This window comes from Entelurus aequoreus, linkage group LG17, assembly GCF_033978785.1.
Source record: "Entelurus aequoreus isolate RoL-2023_Sb linkage group LG17, RoL_Eaeq_v1.1, whole genome shotgun sequence".
Lineage (NCBI taxonomy): Eukaryota > Metazoa > Chordata > Actinopteri > Syngnathiformes > Syngnathidae > Entelurus > Entelurus aequoreus.
In genome coordinates this window covers 38,457,750-38,477,174 of record NC_084747.1, presented here as the reverse complement: position 1 = coordinate 38,477,174, position 19,425 = coordinate 38,457,750, and the positions used below count along the sequence as shown (strand labels likewise).

At 38.9% G+C, this 19,425-nt stretch overlaps 1 protein-coding gene across 11 annotated transcripts in view; it reads right to left on the bottom strand.

Annotated features, from left to right (window-relative positions):
- The window catches only part of adamts12 (ADAM metallopeptidase with thrombospondin type 1 motif, 12), a 69,965-nt gene extending 50,601 nt beyond the window's left edge, over positions 1–19,364 (bottom strand). For 4 of the 11 annotated variants that reach the window (XR_009821719.1, XR_009821720.1, XM_062025673.1 and 1 more), the window contains exons 1-4: positions 19,231–19,364; positions 17,665–17,857; positions 17,469–17,588; positions 12,237–12,447 (exon numbers count right to left, since the gene is read on the bottom strand). Coding sequence is in view for 8 of the 11 variants with exons in the window: in XM_062025673.1 (XP_061881657.1) it covers positions 12,237–12,447; positions 17,469–17,588; positions 17,665–17,857; positions 19,231–19,310 (604 nt within the window). In the remaining 3 variants the exon portion in view is untranslated. Of the gene's footprint in view, positions 1–2,453; positions 2,588–2,622; positions 2,711–12,236; positions 12,448–17,468; positions 17,589–17,664; positions 17,858–19,230 lie in introns of those variants that run through there. The other 7 variants (XM_062025679.1, XR_009821721.1, XM_062025678.1 and 4 more) reach the window with 7 other exon arrangements.
- Positions 19,365–19,425: the final 61 nt, after the last annotated feature.

Here is a 19,425-nt window from a genome sequence, read left to right as displayed (position 1 = left end):
TTGTGTTAGATGTAAATATAAACGGAATACAATGATTTGCAAATCCTTTTCAACCCATATTCAATTGAATGCACTACAAAGACAAGATGTTTGATGTTCAAACTCATAAACTTTATTTTTTTTTGCAAATAATAATTAACTTAGAATTTCATGGCTGCAACACGTGCCAAAATAGTTGGGAAAGGGCATGTTCACCACTGTGTTAAATCACCTTTTCTTTTAACAACACTCAGTAAACGTTTGGGAACTGAGGAGACATATTTTTTAAGCTTCTCTTTCCCATTCTTGCTTGATGTACAGCTTAAGTTGTTCAACAGTCTCCGTTGTGGTATTTTAGGCTTCATAATGCGCCACACATTTTCAATGGGAGACAGGTCTGGACTACAGGCAGGCCAGTCTAGTACGTTGATGTAACACGTGGCTTGGCATTGTCTTGCTGAAATAAGCAGGGGCGTCCATGGTAACGTTGCTTGGATGGCAACATATGTTGCTCCAAAACCTGTATGTACCTTTCAGCATTAATGGCGCCTTCACAGATGTGTAAGTTACCCATGTCTTGGGCACTAATACACCCCCATACCATCACAGATGCTGGCTTTTCAACTTTGCGCCTATAACAATCCGGATGGTTTTTTTCCTCTTTGGTCAGGAGGACACGACGTCCAGAGTTTCCAAAAACAATTTGAAATGTGGACTCGTCAGACCACAGAACACTTTTCCACTTTGTATCAGTCCATCTTAGATGAGCTCAGGCCCAGCGAAGCCGGCGGCGTTTCTGGGTGTTGTTGATAAACGGTTTTCGCCTTGCATAGGAGAGTTTTAACTTGCACTTACAGATGTAGCGACCAACTGTAGTTACTGACAGTGGGTTTCTGAAGTGTTCCTGAGCCCATGTGGTGATATCCTTTACACACTGATGTCGCTTGTTGATGCAGTACAGCCTAAGGGATCGAAGGTCACGGGCTTAGCTGCTCACGTGCAGTGATTTCTCCAGATTCTCTGAACCCTTTGATGATATTACGGACCGTAGATGGTGAAATCCCTAAATTCCTTGCAATAGCTGGTTGAGAAAGGTTTTTCTTAAACTGTTCAACAATTTGCTCACACATTTGTTGACAAAGTGGTGACCCATCCTTGTTTGTGAATGACTGAGCCTTTCATGGAATCTACTTTTATACCCAATCATGGCACCCACCTGTTCCCAATTTGCCTGTTCACCTGTGGGATGTTCCAAATAAGTGTTTGATGAGCATTCTTCAACTTTATCAGTATTTATTGCCACCTTTCCCAACTTCTTTGTCACGTGTTGCTGGCATCAAATTCTAAAATTAAGGATTATTTGCAAAAAAAAAAAATGTTTATCAGTTTGAACATCAAATATGTTGTCTTTGTAGCATATTCAATTGAATATGGGTTGAAAAAGATTTGCAAATCATTTTATTCCATTTATATTTACATCTAACACAATTTCCCAACTCATATGGAAACGGGGTTTGTATATGTGTATGTAAATATATATATATATATATATATATATATATATATATATATATATATATATATATATATATATATATTGTATGCATATATATACATATATATATGTGTGTGTGTGTGTATATAAATATATATACAAATATATATAAATATATATGTATATGTACACACATATATATATATATCTATATATATATCTATATATATATAGATATATATATAGAGATATATATAGATATATATATATATATATATGTATGTATACATATATTGTATAGATATATATATATATATATATATATATATATATATATATATATATATATATATATATATATATATATATATCTATATATATATATCTATATATATATATATATATATATATATATATATATATATATATGTATGTATACATATATTGTATATATATATATATATATATATATATATATATATGCATATATATGTATACATATATTTGTATATATATATACATACAGCATATATAAAAACACATATATATTTACATACATGTAAATATTTTAAATATTTATATATATATACGCACAAATTTACAAACACACAAACAAATTAGTTTGACTCAATGTGGCCCCCGAGTCGAAAGGTTTGGTGACCCCTGCTCTACAGTTTAGTCAATTTAAGTCCCCTGTCTACAATTTACAAACTACAGTAGTAGTGCTATCTCTGTTAGGATAATCCATTTCTACCACCTGTCCCTTTTGGGTTGCCGGGGGGCCTGAGGCCTATCCCAGCTGCACTTGGGCGAAAGGCAAGGTACGCCCTGGACAAGTACTGTTCAGGTTTAGGATAAGTTCATTTGAATATTGCAATGAATCTGATCTCCTGTTCCTGTCGCTCAATGAGCATATTCATCTTTTGAAGTCATGCATTACATTTAGGTATGCAGAGAAATGAATGAGGTGCACACTGACCTTGTCCTGCAAAGTGAGGGAAGTCCAGCCCTTCATGGCCGGCTGCCAGGGTGAAAACAGAGTGTAGTAGCAGCTGAAGAGGAACCGTGCACTCCTGCGACCATCGCATATTTCATGGAAACAAACTGAAAGTTCTACAAAAAGAGTGGCGTCAGGAGCGACTGCTTACATGAAGCGACACTGGGTACTTGGTCATGACACGGACAGGCTCAGCCAGGAGGAATGTGTCCTGCTACATCAGGGGAACCGAGCAAAAACTGCAGATCAGAGACACATCATTATGCTGCAGGGAAGGAGTAAGCTGCGGCTCTGAGGCACTGAGGGGAGGAAGGGAGGGAGGAGTGCTGTTCTTGTAGCCGGTGTCTGCTTTCCTCCCAGGAGCAATGTAGAGGGAGAAGAAGCAAGAGGCTTCGTTGGTTCATACTGTACAAGGAGAGACGATGAACTGTGCCTCAACTTGCCACTGACAGCTCCGCATCATCAGACTTCTTTAGCACTGCCTACCTGCCCACCCATGAACCTTACTGTTTGTGGTGCACTTTACTGCAACTCCCCATATCACATGATTACGAGAGGATTTGGGAGATCTCATAAAAGTTTGCGCTATTTCGCTGTACGCCGTAGCCACAACACTGCGCATTAAATGGCGGTGGGGATTGTTGAACAGCGGTTGGCAGAAACGTTCCGTGGCGGCGTTGTTTAGCAGTGGTTACGCATCCAGTGAAAATCTGGGGTGAGAATGAGGGCGGACAGGTAATAATACCAAAAACACAGGAACATGAAACATAAATTCTACCTGTCGTGAGGGATTCTGACACAGACTCCCTTGTTAAATAAAAGCGTCTTATCGAGTTATAATTTAGTTTTAGTCTGGAAATCAACTATTTGGAATTTAGGATGATTGCAGCTGGTTATTTTTTAATAACAATGCAGATTTGGTTGCACATAAAGATGGTTGGATAATGGGAAGGCGGTTTTCGTATAAATTTAAAATAAGATACCGAAGGACATTGAGAGAAAAAAATACTTTGAGTTCATCTTGTGACTTCATGGCCTCTTCCTTGTTGTCTATAAAGACAACAGTAACCACAATAACAGATCCAGATTAAATTTATGCAATAAACTTTACAACAATATAAAACATTAAATATCATTATCAAGAAATCTCACTTTAAAAAACAAATAATGCTCTGTTTTAATTTTACAAGAGTTATTAAAGTAACAGCGCTTGTTACTATTTATTTATATTTTACCCCTCTAACTTTGCTTGTCAAAGGGACCAAAATATAAGAAACAGCTCTAGTATGATGCACAATACTGCAAAATACAACGACAGCGTCATTCAAAACTCAGCTTGGAAGTTATCTTATTTAATTATGCCCTCCTTTCATGCCCACATACCGTACATGACTCAAATGCTCCTCCAGTTACACTCATGTGCAGCAGACCGTGAAATGTCTAAACCTAGAAAATAATCATGAGTTTTGATTATTTTGTTCATCTTAGGTGGGACAGAGGCAGCTTTCATATTTTGTTCTCCCACAAGGATCTTGTGGCTGCATACCTTATTAAGACATCTGTGTTGTACTAGTGAGTAACACGTCTTAGCGGTTTGGGCCATTTCATCAGAATTTGTCACATGCAGGCACGAATTAGGTCAGCACTTCTTGGGTTCAGTGTGCATACACTCACAGGACATTAGGTAAGCGCTACGGGTGTGTGTTTAGTCTCAAGAGACATTTAAAAGCAAACATGAAAGCTTGCAGAACTTTTACACTCAAGATTTACTTTAATCCTGTGCTATACAAATACAATCTTTGTGGTGTCAATCTTATGACAAATAAAACAGTATATGCATATTTGTACGTGTCCTTTATAAAAAGGATAATTTTGCCTTTTACTACCCTCTGCTGGCTAGAAGAACAACCGCAGGTTCAAGGTATTCCTGTCATCTGATTGTGGAGCTTTATCCATCCATCCATTTCCTACCGCTTGTCCCTTACAGGGTCGCGGGGGGTGCTGGAGCCTATCCTCTTGTTTTAAATAGACTATTCAAGTTTTTGTGACAGGGCTTGGTTAAATATCTTAACTGCTGCATCATTTAGGTTATTATGTTATTTTGAAGCTCTCATGTCTTCTTCTACTTCTTCACTCTTTTCCAAAGTTGAGTCAAGGTCAGGTTTGGAGACCAAACAGTTTCCCCACCGTTGTGAACAAAAAAAAGTATTGGTTGATGTTATGTTTGTTTGTGTTTTATTAATTAGAGTCAAAATTAAATACCTTTGCAGTGTGTGTGGATGTGGAAGGTGAAGATGGAGAGATTTTCTCAAGTAGTTATAAGTCTTTGGACCATGTAAGTGGAGGGTGAGGACAAACTCCCTCTGGTCTTTAGTGCACTCACTGCTCTGTTTGGACAAGAGGTGGACTGGAAGGTCTGAAATTTTGTTTAGACATGTTCATGTCAGTGCTTTTGGAACTGTGGTATCTCACATAAGGTGAGTACACCCCTCATATTTTAGGAAACATTTTTACTGTACATTTGAAAGGACTATAGTACAGAAATGATGTATACATTTAAAACATTGGGACATCGACACATTTCTAATCCTTTTTTCTCTAAACACCACCACAACGATAAAGTCAATCAATCAAAGTTTACTTATATAGCCCTTAATCACAAATGTCTCAAAGGGCTGCACAAACCATAACGACATCCAGATCCCACATCAGAGCAAGAAAAAAACTCAACCCAATGGCAATAACGAGAAACCTTGGAAAGGACTAATGGGACAAATTAACGATCATTAAAGTTAAAGTACCACTGATAGCTACACACATACGGTGTGGTGAAATTACCCTCTTCATTTGACCCACCCCCTTGTTCCACCTCCTGGGAGGTTAGGGGAGCAGTGAGCAGCAGCGGTGGCCGCGCTCGGGAATCATTTTGGTGATTCAACCCCCAATTACAACCCTTGATGCTGAGTGCCAAGCAGGGATGCGTCCCATTTTTTTAGTCTTTGGTATGACTCGGCCAGTAATGTATTGTCCAGACCGATGCACAGAGTCTAACACTATTTCTAAACTTTATTGCCGGCCTTAACACACCAACAGCCACTCTCATAATCCTGTTAGCCGCAGCACAAGCCACTGTAGCCTCGACGACAACACAGAACTTCCTCAATATGCACCGGTGACAACTGCAGCAAGCAAGGCTGCGTTCACGAAACCCAAAATGATGAGCCTCCAACATTACCACCCAAGCAAGTTGTTTGTTGCTGCAATGATTATGACAATTTGTTGTGGATTCTAGTTCTTAAGTAATTTTAAAATGTATTGCTTAATTATAATCTAATTATATGATTGACTATTTTAAATCACTAGTCTGTTTAACTTAATTGTCACAAAATTCCATTGAAATAAAAAGGCATCGTTTTTGTTCTTTTAACATTAATTTGTACACTTTCCATATTTTAAGTACCGGCACCATTTTTATAGTACCGATTTGGTATTTATTTATATATATATTTGGTGATGTGCATCTATCTATTACACATACTATGGAGAAATGGTGTCACTTCTGGGTAAGAAGCGCACTGGAAAGGAAAAAATACAAACAAAACAGTAAAATAAATAAAAGTCCAAACCTGTCATGACAGTCATTACTAACATCTCCTCCATCCATTGTCTACCGCTTGTCCCTCTTGGGGTCGCAGGGGTGGCTGGAGCTATCCCAGCTTCATTTGGGCCAACACAGATAGACAGACAACACTAAGGCCATGTCCACACGAACACGGATACTAAATAAACGCATACTTATGTCTGCGTTTAGGCCTCTTGTCCACACGCAAATGCATAATTTTGTCCTTAAAAACGCAGACTTTTGCAAATACTGGCCAAAGTGTAGAGTTTCAAAACCCTCAGCGTATGCGTATACACAGCTCAAACAAAGACATGTACTCCTCTGATGACGTTACGACTGTGCGGCGTCATTTCCAAATCCCAACAACACTGCCTCACTTTCTTTAAACACATGGACTTACTGTATGTTTTGAAAGTGAACATTCTGCTATTTTGAGACAACACTGATAAAAAAAAAGATGCATTAAAATTAGCCTTGCGACACTCCTACCAGCGCCAATGACAGTCAGCTGTTTTGAATACAATCGCTGTCGAACCTCCAGCTGATGGAACAACTTTGACAAGCAAGACTTTTTGCTTTGTGTCATAAGAAAGGTGCAACATTTTCTCATGCTTTTAATCCTTATTTAACGACAAATCATTAAGTTAACTTAAGTGCGTTGCTTCCATTTGTGTCGTTATGCGCGACTGTGTACGCGCATAACGTGCCTGAGCGACTAAAAAAAACATGATGTATCCTTCTTTATTGTTGGTGTGTACTGATGTTAAAAACAATGTACACTTCATTGAGCATGTAAGATATCACTTTATGGATGGGAATCAGCACCTCCAAGTCCGAGTCCATGGTTCTCGCCCGGAAAAGGGTGGAGTGTCATCTCCTGGTTGGGGAGGAGATCTTGCCCCAAGTGAAGGAGTTCAAGTACCTCGGAGTCTTGTTCATGAGTGAGGGAAGAGTGGATCGTGAGATCGACAGGCGGATCGGTTTGGCGTCTTCAGTATTGCGGACGCTGTATCGATCCGTTGTGGTGAAGAAGGAGCTGAGCCGGAAGGCAAAGCTCTCAATTTACCGGTCGGTCTACGTTCCCATCCTCACCTATGGTCAGGAGCTTTGGGTTATGACCGAAAGGACAAGTACAGGCGGCCGAAATGAGTTTCCTCTGCCGGGTGGCGGTGCTCTCCTTTAGAGAAAGGGTGAGAAGCTCTGTCATCCGGGAGGAGCTCAAAGTAAAGCCGCTGCTCCTCCACATCGAGAGGAGCCAGATGAGGTGGTTTGGGCATCTGGTCAGGATGCCACCCGAACGCCTCCCGTACTACACGTGCCCGTGTTTCGGGCACGTCCGACCGGTAGAAGGCCACGGGGAAGACCAAGGACACGCTGGGAAGACTATGTCTCCCGGCTGGCCTGCGAACGCCTAGGGATCCCCCGAGAGGAGCTGGAAGAAGTGGCTGGGGAGAGGGAAGTCTGGGCTTCCCTGCTTAGGCTGCTGCCCCCGCGACCCGACCTCAGATAAGCGGAAGAAGATGGATGGATGGATGGATGGATATTAAATGCTTTATAATTCTCCCAGAGTTTTGCAGGGGCACGCACGTCCGTGTGCTTTAGGCACTTAACTTGTCAAGAGGTTTCCCTTAGTGTGCGCTGATTTTAGAAATAATGGACACTTCACTGCGCATGTAATATATCACCATGTTGCTGAATAAAATGTGTTATACTTTCACAAGTGTTCAGGGCTCTTTGTAAGTGCAGTAAAGATACTGTATAGTACATCAAAATAAGCTTAATAATACTGTTGAACGCATCATAATAATCCCTTCAATTACCCTAAAAAACAGATTAACTATAAAGACAATATAACATACATCCATAAACGTGGATGCATATGCAAAAGTTCAATATATGTATCTGTACAGTAATCTATTTATATATGCACCTTCTTTTGTAAATGCAAACACTCTGCACCTTATTGGTCTTGTATCCTGCACTACAATGAGCTAATGCAAAGAAATGTTGTTCTTATCTTTACTGTAAAGTTCAAATTTGAATGACAATAAAAGGAAGTCTAAGTCTAATAACAGAGGTTTAATGCCACCAAGTCAGCTGTGGTTGCTTTTCCAGGCTTTTATTGGACAACATTTGTGCATAACAGCACTTGTATGAATTTGTGTGTAGACAGAGACAATTTTGAAAGTACACTTTTGTGGACAGGGATCGTTTTAACCCCGGATATGTGTTTTTGTAACTGTCTGTGTTCGTGCACGTGGACATGCACATGTCACATTCACACACTAGGGTCAATTGTGTTGCCAATCAACCTAGAAATGTCTTTCAATCTGTGGCAAATGTTTTGCAAAGTGTTCTTTTTTCAGATGTATTTTATTGATTTACAAAATATACAATATCCTCCGAACACTTTAATATCCTCTCAGATAGTCACTCAGCTGACTATAATTCACCTTCTACAAAGGCTGGGATATTGGGTATACATGTCCCAGAGAACATCTTCAACTATGTTTGTCTTGAAAGTGAACGTTTTACAAAGTTTAACATCTAATTGTGACAAATATTATATTATTGTTAACATGCTAGCACTGTGATGGATGGGTCTGTTTTATGTATTGTAGATTATCTGAAGGAGATGAAAGAGCAATACGTTTGACAGTCAACACTTACATACTGTTTTTTGTTACGTTAACTTTAGCACTTTATATAGACCTGTTGTTTTATTTAATAAAACAGACTGCATCAGTTCAAGTCTGTTAAAAACAATAATTTTATTTACACTATTTTTGTTACACATCTATTTTCATTAAAATGTAATGGGGACCTGTGATAATTCTAACCTACATTTAACACACTTCCTTGTGGTCAAGATCAGGGGTCCCTAAGCCTTTTGTCACCAGGGACCGGTTTAATGTAGGCATTATTTTCACAGACCGGCATTCCACGTGTGACAGATAAATACAACCAAAATAAGTGCATGCAAAATACAACTCACCATAACACTGAATTTGTGGGAGCCCTGGGCTTGTTTCTTTCCGGTGAGATGGTCCTACATGCAATGGTACTATACCATTAACCTGCTGGGGTTAATTGCTGGGGACTGCAGATGGAGATTAGCTTTTGGCTAAAATCTGGCACATTTCCAATGTATATGTTCATTAAAGTGCATTGTCCCATGTACAAAGATAACAAATATGAAAAATGGTGACTTCCTATACAAAGTTTTATTATACATCTATGAACAAGCTTAGTGGTGTGTCGAGTGGGACAGGTAAAAATTAAAGTCAGAGAAAATGCTGCCGTTCATAAAAAAATGTATGTTTCTATGTAGCAAATTCTTCACTGGTCAGTTCTGCATGGTCTCAGGACTGGTGGATGGAGACAACTGGTCTAAATACTATGTATTAGATATGGTTTGGTGTAAATGTGGTGTAAATTTTGCTAAAATGCACACTGTTAAATATATATCTTAAAGACAAACATTTCAGTGATGGTCGATATACGTAAATTTCATAAAACAATACTGCCTGTCAGACATTCTGTAACAGCTTCTTCCCTCAGGCCGTAAGACTCTTGAACGCATCATAATTAAATTATTCCCTCAACTCCCCCCAAAATGGATTAACTCGCTGGAATAAAAAAGACAATATAACATACATCCATAAACGTGGACGCATGTGAAAAAGTGCAATATATTTATCTGTATAGTAATCTATTTATTTATTTATATATATTTATATATATTTATTTATTTTATATATATATATATATATATTATTTTTATATATTTATTTATTTATATATGCACCTTATTGCTTTTTTATCCTGCACTACCATGAGCTTATGTAACGAAATTTCGTTCTTATCTGTATTGTAAAGTTCAAATTTGAATGACAATAAAAAGGAAGTCTAAGTCTAAGTCTATAAGGTACACAACCCAACCAGGATCAATACAGATTTGCATACAAAAGCTATCATTTATCTTACTGCATGTCACATGTCAATGATATTGTGCACATGCCACGATTAGATGAAAATAAGGATGGGCAATATGGACCAAAATGAAATATCCCAGTATTTTGAGGTTGTTGTTGCGGTACACGATGTAAACTGTAAATATGTCATATGCAGTTGAGAGAAGTTTCATAGGACAGCAGCGTGTGCATGCACGTGTGTAGAATAGAATAGAATAGAATAGAATAGAATAGAATGTCTTTTATTGTCACTATACACAGGTACAATGAGATTAAAAGCAACTCCAGTATCAAAACATAGGAAGAAAAAAAAAATAGTGCAAAAGGAGGTAAGGTGCACAGTCCAGTCCTGAGAACGATTTATGTTCATGTCTTATTTACAGGAAATAAATATTATACTATATACATATATACAGAAGCATTCAGATTGTATCTTTAAAAGGCAGTGTCTGTTACCAATCAACGAGTGATGTCAGCAAGGGTTTTACTGTATTTGTTAGCTTTAGCAGTTAGCGCTGCAGCAGCTTTTTGTCGGCTCTGACAGCTGTTCTGTTAAATCTTTTTACCGGCTTGTGTTACCTTTGGTTAATAAAAAGGTAAGGTGTGCGAAGGTGAATGTGGCAGGGGGTTAGTGTCGGCAATGCGTGGTAGACCCTTCCCGCCCGCCGGATCCTACTGGGCACCCCGGCGGCAGCGCACCGCACCGCACCGGCCGTAACAAAGGCACATCAAAAGGCGGTATGGCGGTATTGTCTCAAATATATACCGCTTTCTAAAATATACCTCTATTACCTATAATACCGGTATATCGCCCAACCCTAGATGAAAATAATATGTTTTTCCTACCTTCTTTTGTGTTTTCTCAAACCAAGTTGTAATGTCACAATGGCACTGTCTTTTTCGCCTGACTTTAGCACTAATCCATCGTCTACTTACTGGTCCAGTCCCACGTAAATTTTATAGATATCAAATCAGGTTGGAGAGCATGAAACGGCAAGGAATAACACCGGACGCTTCAAACATCAGCACAAGAGAGCATTCGAACATCCATCAATCTGTGACATGACCCACGGTTACAAAAAGATTGCAAAACATAGCATTCATAGGCATCCAAAACATTTGTAAGTCAGAAAAAAGGAAAATAATCATAGGTCATCTTTAAATGAAAATACATAAATTCGTTAAGATCTGATAGCTCAGTTACAGCTCATGTTATTACCTGTTCTGTGTTATATGTGTTTTATGTTGCACGATTGCGCCAAGTAAAATTTGTGAACCTGTTCTCAAACAATGGCAATAAAAACTCTTCTGATTCTGATATCAAGTTGAGTGCTTTTCTCACATTTTTAGGTGGGATTTAAAAATAGATTCAATTAACTAATTGCAGATCATATTATTTAATCGCTCTTTTTTTTTAAGTTTGACAGCACTAACTGAGAGCTGACAGCAACAGATTCCAAATACAAGTCACCCTTGAAATTAGCTCTAGACCTTATATCTGCTCCATTTAAATGTGATAATGGGGGAATAACACACACATGGCAATGGAACAGCTGAGCAGCCATTTGTCCCATTAATTTTGGTCCCTTAAAACACGTGAGGCACATTTATAAACTGTTGTAATTCACCTATTGCAGGATTTGTATGTAAATACCCTCAAATTAAATCTGAACACCTGCAGTTAAATCACATTGTGTTTGTTTCATTTTAAATCCATTGTTGTGGTGAATACAGCCAAAACGATTAGAAATGTGTCACTGTCCCAATATTTATGGACCTGACTGTACTTTAGAGTAGTCAGTGTACATCTTGTATAGCAAGTCTCTAACGGTGGTCACACTAAATATTGACACACATTAGATATGTTCACTAACTTCACTATGAGGTGTGCTCGTTTGTGTTTTACCGGCTAGCTATTCAATAATGGCTGTCTTTTGACTTATTTTCATTGAATAGTAAATCAACACTGCTATAGTATAGGTTTTCTGTTCTCTCTGACGCGCTTTGAGTGTCTAGAAAAGCGCTATAAAAATCTAATACAGTAGACCTAGGTTTCATTTGTACAGTATTGTATTGTATTGTACCTTGAAAAGATTTTACAAAAATGGTTGCTGTAATGGAGGGATGGTGTGCTCACTTTCGTGAGCTACTATATAAGTGTGACTTCACCTGAGTATGAATGCAGCTTCTCTTTGAGATCTTCATTGATAAGGTTTTTGCCCCTCATATCCTCCAGAAGACAAAACACAGTGTTCTTGGACCTCCGTTCTCTGTCCTTAACAATCCTCAACTCGTGCTCCAGACTCTCCACCCTCGCCAAGGCTTCAGTCAGTCTGGCCTTGACATCGGCAGGAGAAGCAGGCAGCGCATAGCAGTGATCCTAGAAAATTGATTAAAAAATAACTTTTTAGGTGCTAAAAAATGTATAAATCAATCACCATCTGAAAAAAGTACACTTGCAGTTTTAACTGAAAGTCAGTGAGTTATCACCTACTAATATGCTTAGTAAGTTAGATACAATTGATGTAAATGTTAGTTGCTTTTTCTTTGGCATTTTTGACAGACAATACACTACACAACTTAATAGGAGCAACAACTATAAAATGCCACTAGATGGCGGTGTCGCACTGCAGACGCCTTCCTGTCAACTTTCTATTAGAGCCTCTTTTAGGTGAGCGTCTTAAAAAATCAGTAGCTTTTTCTTAACAATTCTAGTTTTATTTACCGGTAGTTTAATTATAAATATAGCACCTTTTACTTGTATGACAGTTAGTAAAATTAACTGTAGAGTCATTATAATTTTATGATGGGGAGTTTGCCCATGGAATTAATTAATTTTACTGTTAAGTTCATCCATCCAGCCATCCATTTTCTACCGCTTGTCCCTTTCAGGGTCGCGGGGGGTGCTGGAGCCTATCTCAGCTGAATTCGAGCAGGAGGCGGGGTACACCCTGGACAGGTCGCCACCTCATCGCAGGGCCAACACAGATAGACAGACAACATTCACACTCACATTCACACACTAGGGCCAATTTAGTGTTGCCAATCAACCTATCCCCAGGTGCATATCTTTGAAAGTGGGAAGAAGCCGCCAGAGTACCCGGAGGGAACCCACGTAGCCACGGGGAGAACATGCAAACTCCACACAAGAATGGCAAAATATTAAAAACAGCCCTAGTGCTGAGCAGTGCAGTTCAAGTACAAACCCAATAATAAACATTTTGCTAATTTAATAGTTTCCATAACAAGTGAGTATAAATATTATCTTGTAAAGGCAGAATTATTGATACAGCGTACATTTTGATATCATCAGCTTGTGCAGGTGTACCTAAAGACAACTCCCGTGAGTTGAGTCATGCTACAGCACCAAGTATTCCCACATAAGCTCCATTAGAGGCGAACTGCACTTTTTTGGGAATTTTGCCTATAATTCACAATCCTTAGGAGAGACAAGAACACAATTGTAATAATATGCAATTGCTTATAAAGGAACCAATGGCAGCCATGACGCCACTGCGTCTCTTTAGACCATAAAACCCAATAAATAACATTTCAAAAAGTGCCAACAATACTCCATTTACATTTCGTGACATGAATACTATCCATCCATCCATCTTCTACCGCTTGTCCCTTTTTGGGTTGTCCCTAGTTGGTGAGCTGCGTTCTCGCCTCGGAGCTCGTGAAAGCTAATTCTAGATTTTTTATTTTTTTTGTCCTGTCCAGCTTCTCAGGCAAATCATATAGTTGATGTAGATGCCCATATCGGCTGTTCAGATTTACTTTACAAAAGAGAAGTGTAGGATTCTTCTCTTGTTGCCTTATTTGTATTTGACTTTATTAAATGTATTTATATTATCATTTGGTGCAGCCGGGCCAGAGCAGGAGAGGCTGGAAAGAGAAAAAAAGAAAGACAGAGGGGGGAATTGTGGGGACAAAAGGGGGATTAGACAGAGAGACAAAAACAACAACAGCAATCACAACAACAACAACAACAATAGAGCAACATCAGCAAATACGACATGTACAAATATGATGATAAAAGTGATAGCAAATAAGCAGTTAGCGAAAATAAAAAATAATACAGAAATGACAATGAGCATTATTACACTAAAAATGGAGCAATACAAATACCAATAGAAATAGCGCTATTGATAATGAACAATACCAATACTTTACCTTTATTATCAACAATACAGTTGTTCAAATGCAACAATACATATACGTAATGATAACTTGAGATACGAAAGAATGCAGAAAAATGGAGGGGAAGAAAGAGAAGCAACCTACATTAACCTTGTAGATTGTTATAGTAACAATAGGTTAAGCTTTGTCAGAGGGCACTCTCATGGCAATGTGTTATACCCAGTTTACCCTAGGGCAACAACATTAATATATGTTTGATGAAACGTGATTATGTGCATGAGTGTATGTGTGCATATGTACTTGTATATGTACAGTATGTGTATATGTGTGTTTGTACAGTGAATGTATATGTACAGTATGTGTATGTGTGTATTTGTACAGTGAATGTATATGTACAGTATGTGTATATGTGTGTTTGTACAGTGAATGTATATGTACAGGATGTGTATGTGTGTATTTGTACAGTGAATGTATATGTACAGTATGTGTATATGTGTGTTTGTACAGTGAATGTATATGTATAGTATGTGTATGTGTGTGTTTGTACAGTGAATGTATATGTACAGTATGTGTATACAGTATGTGTGTCTGTACAGTAAATGTATATGTACAGTATGTGTATATGTGTTTGTACAGTCAGTGTATATGTACAGTATGTGTATATGTATGTTTGTACAGTGAATGTATATGTACAGTATGTGTATGTTTGTATAATGAATGTGTGTGTGGATGTACGTACTTTGAGTGTGAAAATATGTACTGTATTTGTATATGTATGTGGGAGCGTAGGTACCTATGTATGTGTGTATGTATGTATGTGAGTATATGTGAATTTGTATGTACAATACATTTGACTCCCAGTGTGTGTGGGAGCCAGAGTACGGCCCCAGCCTCCCCGAGAGCCCAACCCACAAACAGTAGGTGTAGTGCCCAGGGAACCAGTGACCACCGCCCCCACATAGCCAAGCCGGACAGCGACAGGAACCCCAGAGCCCGGCCCACAAGCAAGGGCCAGCAGCAGGCCGCAGACAGACGCACCCAGCAGAGGACAAGGCACGAGAAAAGCCGGGGACAGCCAGACCCCAAGCCAGCGAGAGACCACACCCCACACAGGCAGAAAGGCAGGATGCCCCGCCCGAGGGGCCCGGAGACCCCCCGCAACCGGATGGGAAGACCGCCCCTTCCCCACCGGCAACCGGGCCCCCATGAGCCCCCCCAACCCCCCCCCCCCCCCCCCCCCCACCCTTGGAGAGCGCAGCGAGGCCAACCCCCGGCCACTCCACCCAAATCGGCCACCACAGGACCACCCAGCACGGGGCCACGGGAACCACCCACCCCACCCGCAGGATAGTAGATAGATAGTAAATCATGCCTCTCACACTGATAGTAAAACGATGTGGACATAAACTGAGAAATTGGTACACTTTGATATCCAACTTAGACCTGGAAATGGCAAAAAAGACCTGAAAAGACGCGTCGTTCCGCCCCCTTTTTTCTTTGCGAGTCATTCTTCATCTAAACGGGAATATATCAACATCCTAACAGTTGGCATGTCAGTGAGAGCAGACATTGTACAGTAAGTGATGTTTAATTATGTTGTCTTTCATGATGTTTGCAGTGAGTAGTAATCAGTGATGTTGTTGAAGGAAAAAGCAAATATTATGATGTTTGTGAAAGTAATGTGTCGCCATATGATTAAAATGAGCAAAATACATAAATATTACATGTTATTATGAATGTGCCTGTTACTACATTACATATATACTTACAGCATTTATATAAAACATTGATGGAAGTGTTTAAATGTTTTTTTAAGTGCTTTAAAGGCAGAATAGAACGACTTCCATAGGCTCCATTGCTCGTATTTATTTACTAGTTAGAGTGTATAAAAAAAGAAAAACATATGTGTGCTGGTCTTACATTAATATTGTGAATGATAGGCAAAGTTTTTTTTTAAAATGATGTTCCACTTTAAACATTTGTGCATGTGAATGTGACAGGTTGGAGCAGATCTGGGCAAAATACGGCCCGCGGGCCACATGCGGCCCATTAAGATTTTCAATCCGGCCTGTCGGATGTTCTACATAATTTTTTTAGAACCTTTAACATCAAATTGTAGCCGCCATTATGATGTGCAGTGGTTTTTATATGACCGTAAGTCTTGAACTATAGAAAGTATTTCAATGGGTGAAATCTGCGCTTTTGGGTGTTACACGAGTTATTACGATAATCTACGTCACAGCAGCTCAGATGAGGAACAAAGCAGAGTGGGCGGGGTTTGTTTTCAGAGCAGCCAGCCCCGAACACGTGTGTCAGAAACAAATGTGGAAGCAAATTTTTACAACAAATTTCTGCATAAAAGTGATAATATATGCATCGATATTTTGCTGTTTGTTACATTTTAGTTGTGTTTTGCTTGATTGTAAAAGATGTCTATGGAGGAGCTGGTCTGAGAAGTAAAAGAGGAGCGATGTTCATGTTGTTAATATTTAGTGTTTTATTGTACATAGTTAATATTGTAAATCCCACTTTCTTTATTTTAATGTACATTTTGGGTGTCCCATTCAGTAAAAAAACGTAAAATTCCATTCTGTATTTTTTTTAGGTGGTCTGTTATAACTTTTTTAGAGTTCTATCAGACATTGTGACTTTTGGTATTAGTGTTCCTGAAAAAAGGGACCCAAACATACTGTACAGCAGATTTTTACAGCTAAATGTGTATATATCAGGGGCGGTATGGTGTAGTGGGTAGAGCGGCCGTGCCAGAAACCTGAGGGTTGCAGGTTCGCTCCCCGCCTCTTGACATCCAAATCGCTGCCGTTGTGTCCTTGGGCAGGGCACTTCGCCCTTGCCCCCGGTGCCGCTCACACTGGTGAATGAATGATGAATGAGTAGGTGGTGGTCGGAGGGGCTGTAGGCGCAAACTGGCAGCCTCGCTTCCGTCAGTCTACCCCAGGGCAGCTGTGGCTACAAATGTAGCTTACCACCACCAGGTGTGAATGAATGATGGGTTCCCACTTCTCTGTGAGCGCTTTGAGTATCTAATAATAGAAAAGCGATATAAAATCTAATCCATTATTATTATTATTATTATTATTATTATATCATTTATACACACATACACATTGGCCCCCAGACACATTTTTTCTCTCAATGTGGCCCCTGAGTTAAAATATTTGCCCAGCTCTGGGTTGGAGCATGACCACCACGAGCATTAGGCTCACAAGCATTTCAGTCATAGCAAACGTAAATACTTACTACGCTAGGAAGATGTAATGATGGTGGTTTAGCCTGTTGTAAATTTCCTGAACATTCAGACTCCGCTTTCAATCTCTCTTGAGCCTTTTTGGAGGTTTTAGTAGTCCTGGTAAACACATGCTAATGTAGAGGGAAACATACTTGTTAAAACCTTGAAGACTTGAATAAAACCCATTTTGTAATATGAGACACATACTTTTTGTAGAGGGTACTGGAAGTTGAAGACAGATGGTCTGGCACCTTCTCTTATTCTGACAGTCTGGCCGGTAGCATCAATGTCATGTGGTTTAAAGTGCTCACTGCACAGGACGGTGGACTTTGTGGCGGAAAAACCTTTTTTTCTCGCAGCCACTTCCCACTGCTTCCTCAATTCTTTTTCTTTAGGAAACCTGCAGGGGCGTTAAAACATATCACATCCATAACATGCCAGGTTAAGTACTTATGTCAGGGGTGTACAAACCTTTTTTACCGAGGGCTGCATAACGAAAAGTCAAAGTATACGGGGGCCATTTTGATATTTTTTTATTTTGTAAAAAAATACATGTCTCACATATTATATTTAAAGGCTAAACTTAGTGTCAGCTTTGTGTTATAGGGAAAGTGTACAATCATTAGTTATTACAGTGGTTTCTAAAGTGTGGCCAGGGGGCCATTTGCAGACCAATGCCCTAGTTTTGTTGGCCCGCAACATATCGTCGAAAAAAACAAGAGTAAAAATGTGAGGAAAAAAGAGCATAACAAAAGATGTAATGTATTGACAAAACGCTGAAGTTTGTATACTATTAACTAATAATGACACAATTTGTCACTTATAACAAAAAGCTGAAACTAAGTTTTGATATATAATGTCTATAGCATTCTTTCCCAAATTAAAAAATATCAAAATGTCCTCTACATATTTAGACTTTCAAATGTTGTATTATATTGTCAGATTTTTTCCCATTACATTACATATTTTTGCCTTTTTTTTCTTAAAATTTTTACTGTTGTTTTTTTTCCCGACAACATGTTGCAGGCAAATAAAACTTAAGCTGGTGGCGGGAAATGGCCCCCAGGTCACACTTAGGACACCCCTGACTTAGACGGTTGAGTAAATCATTACATAGTTAGCTGTTCTATTTACAAATCTTCGTATACACGTTTCATAATTCATAGCTATAGAAAAAATGAAATCTATTTGAAAGAAAGAACGCCTCATGTACACTACTCGTCCAGTCTTACCTGAGTGTTGATGAGTGCATCTCCATGCTGCACATTTTGAGATAAAGATTATTTATGTATTTAATATTTGTTTACTTCCTAAGGTATAGTATGTATTTATTCACTGTTCTGTTACAGAGAACAAGGCAATTGGATAAAAATTACTATGGTATGAAAAGGGGTAGGATTATATAAGCTCCGCTTCTTCCTACTCCTTTTCGGACGCGCTGTAATGAAACAACTGGAAATATGTGATGCATTACATTGTATCGTATGCATGTTAAAAATAAACTGAAACTGAACTAAACTGAAGAGCCGGGCATATTTGTTAATGTTCATCCATAAAGTCGCAGTCTTGTTTATTATGTGTATTTTGTTTTTTAAAAAAAATGGACAAGATAGAGTTTGAGATGACAAAAACACAGTTCCTGAGTTGTACCTTTGGCGGATATTTACAAAGCTTTAGCTGCCCCGAAAAGATATTTGTCATAGTACAGACCAAGTATATTTTATCAACTGGAATTGTTGTTTTTTTAATATACATTTCATTGTTTGTACTTACTTGTGAAAGGTAATTCTCTTGGTTTTTGTGTCCGCTGTGCGCTTATTCACGCACCCCAGAGCTGCACAGTATTGAGGCATACTGTCATTTCTGCTCACAAGCTAATACCGCTCCAAAATGGCGGCGGCGTAGACAATCGCTCGATAGACATGTCTAGAAGAAGGCCGGAGGAAACAGGATTTTGTGATTTTGTTT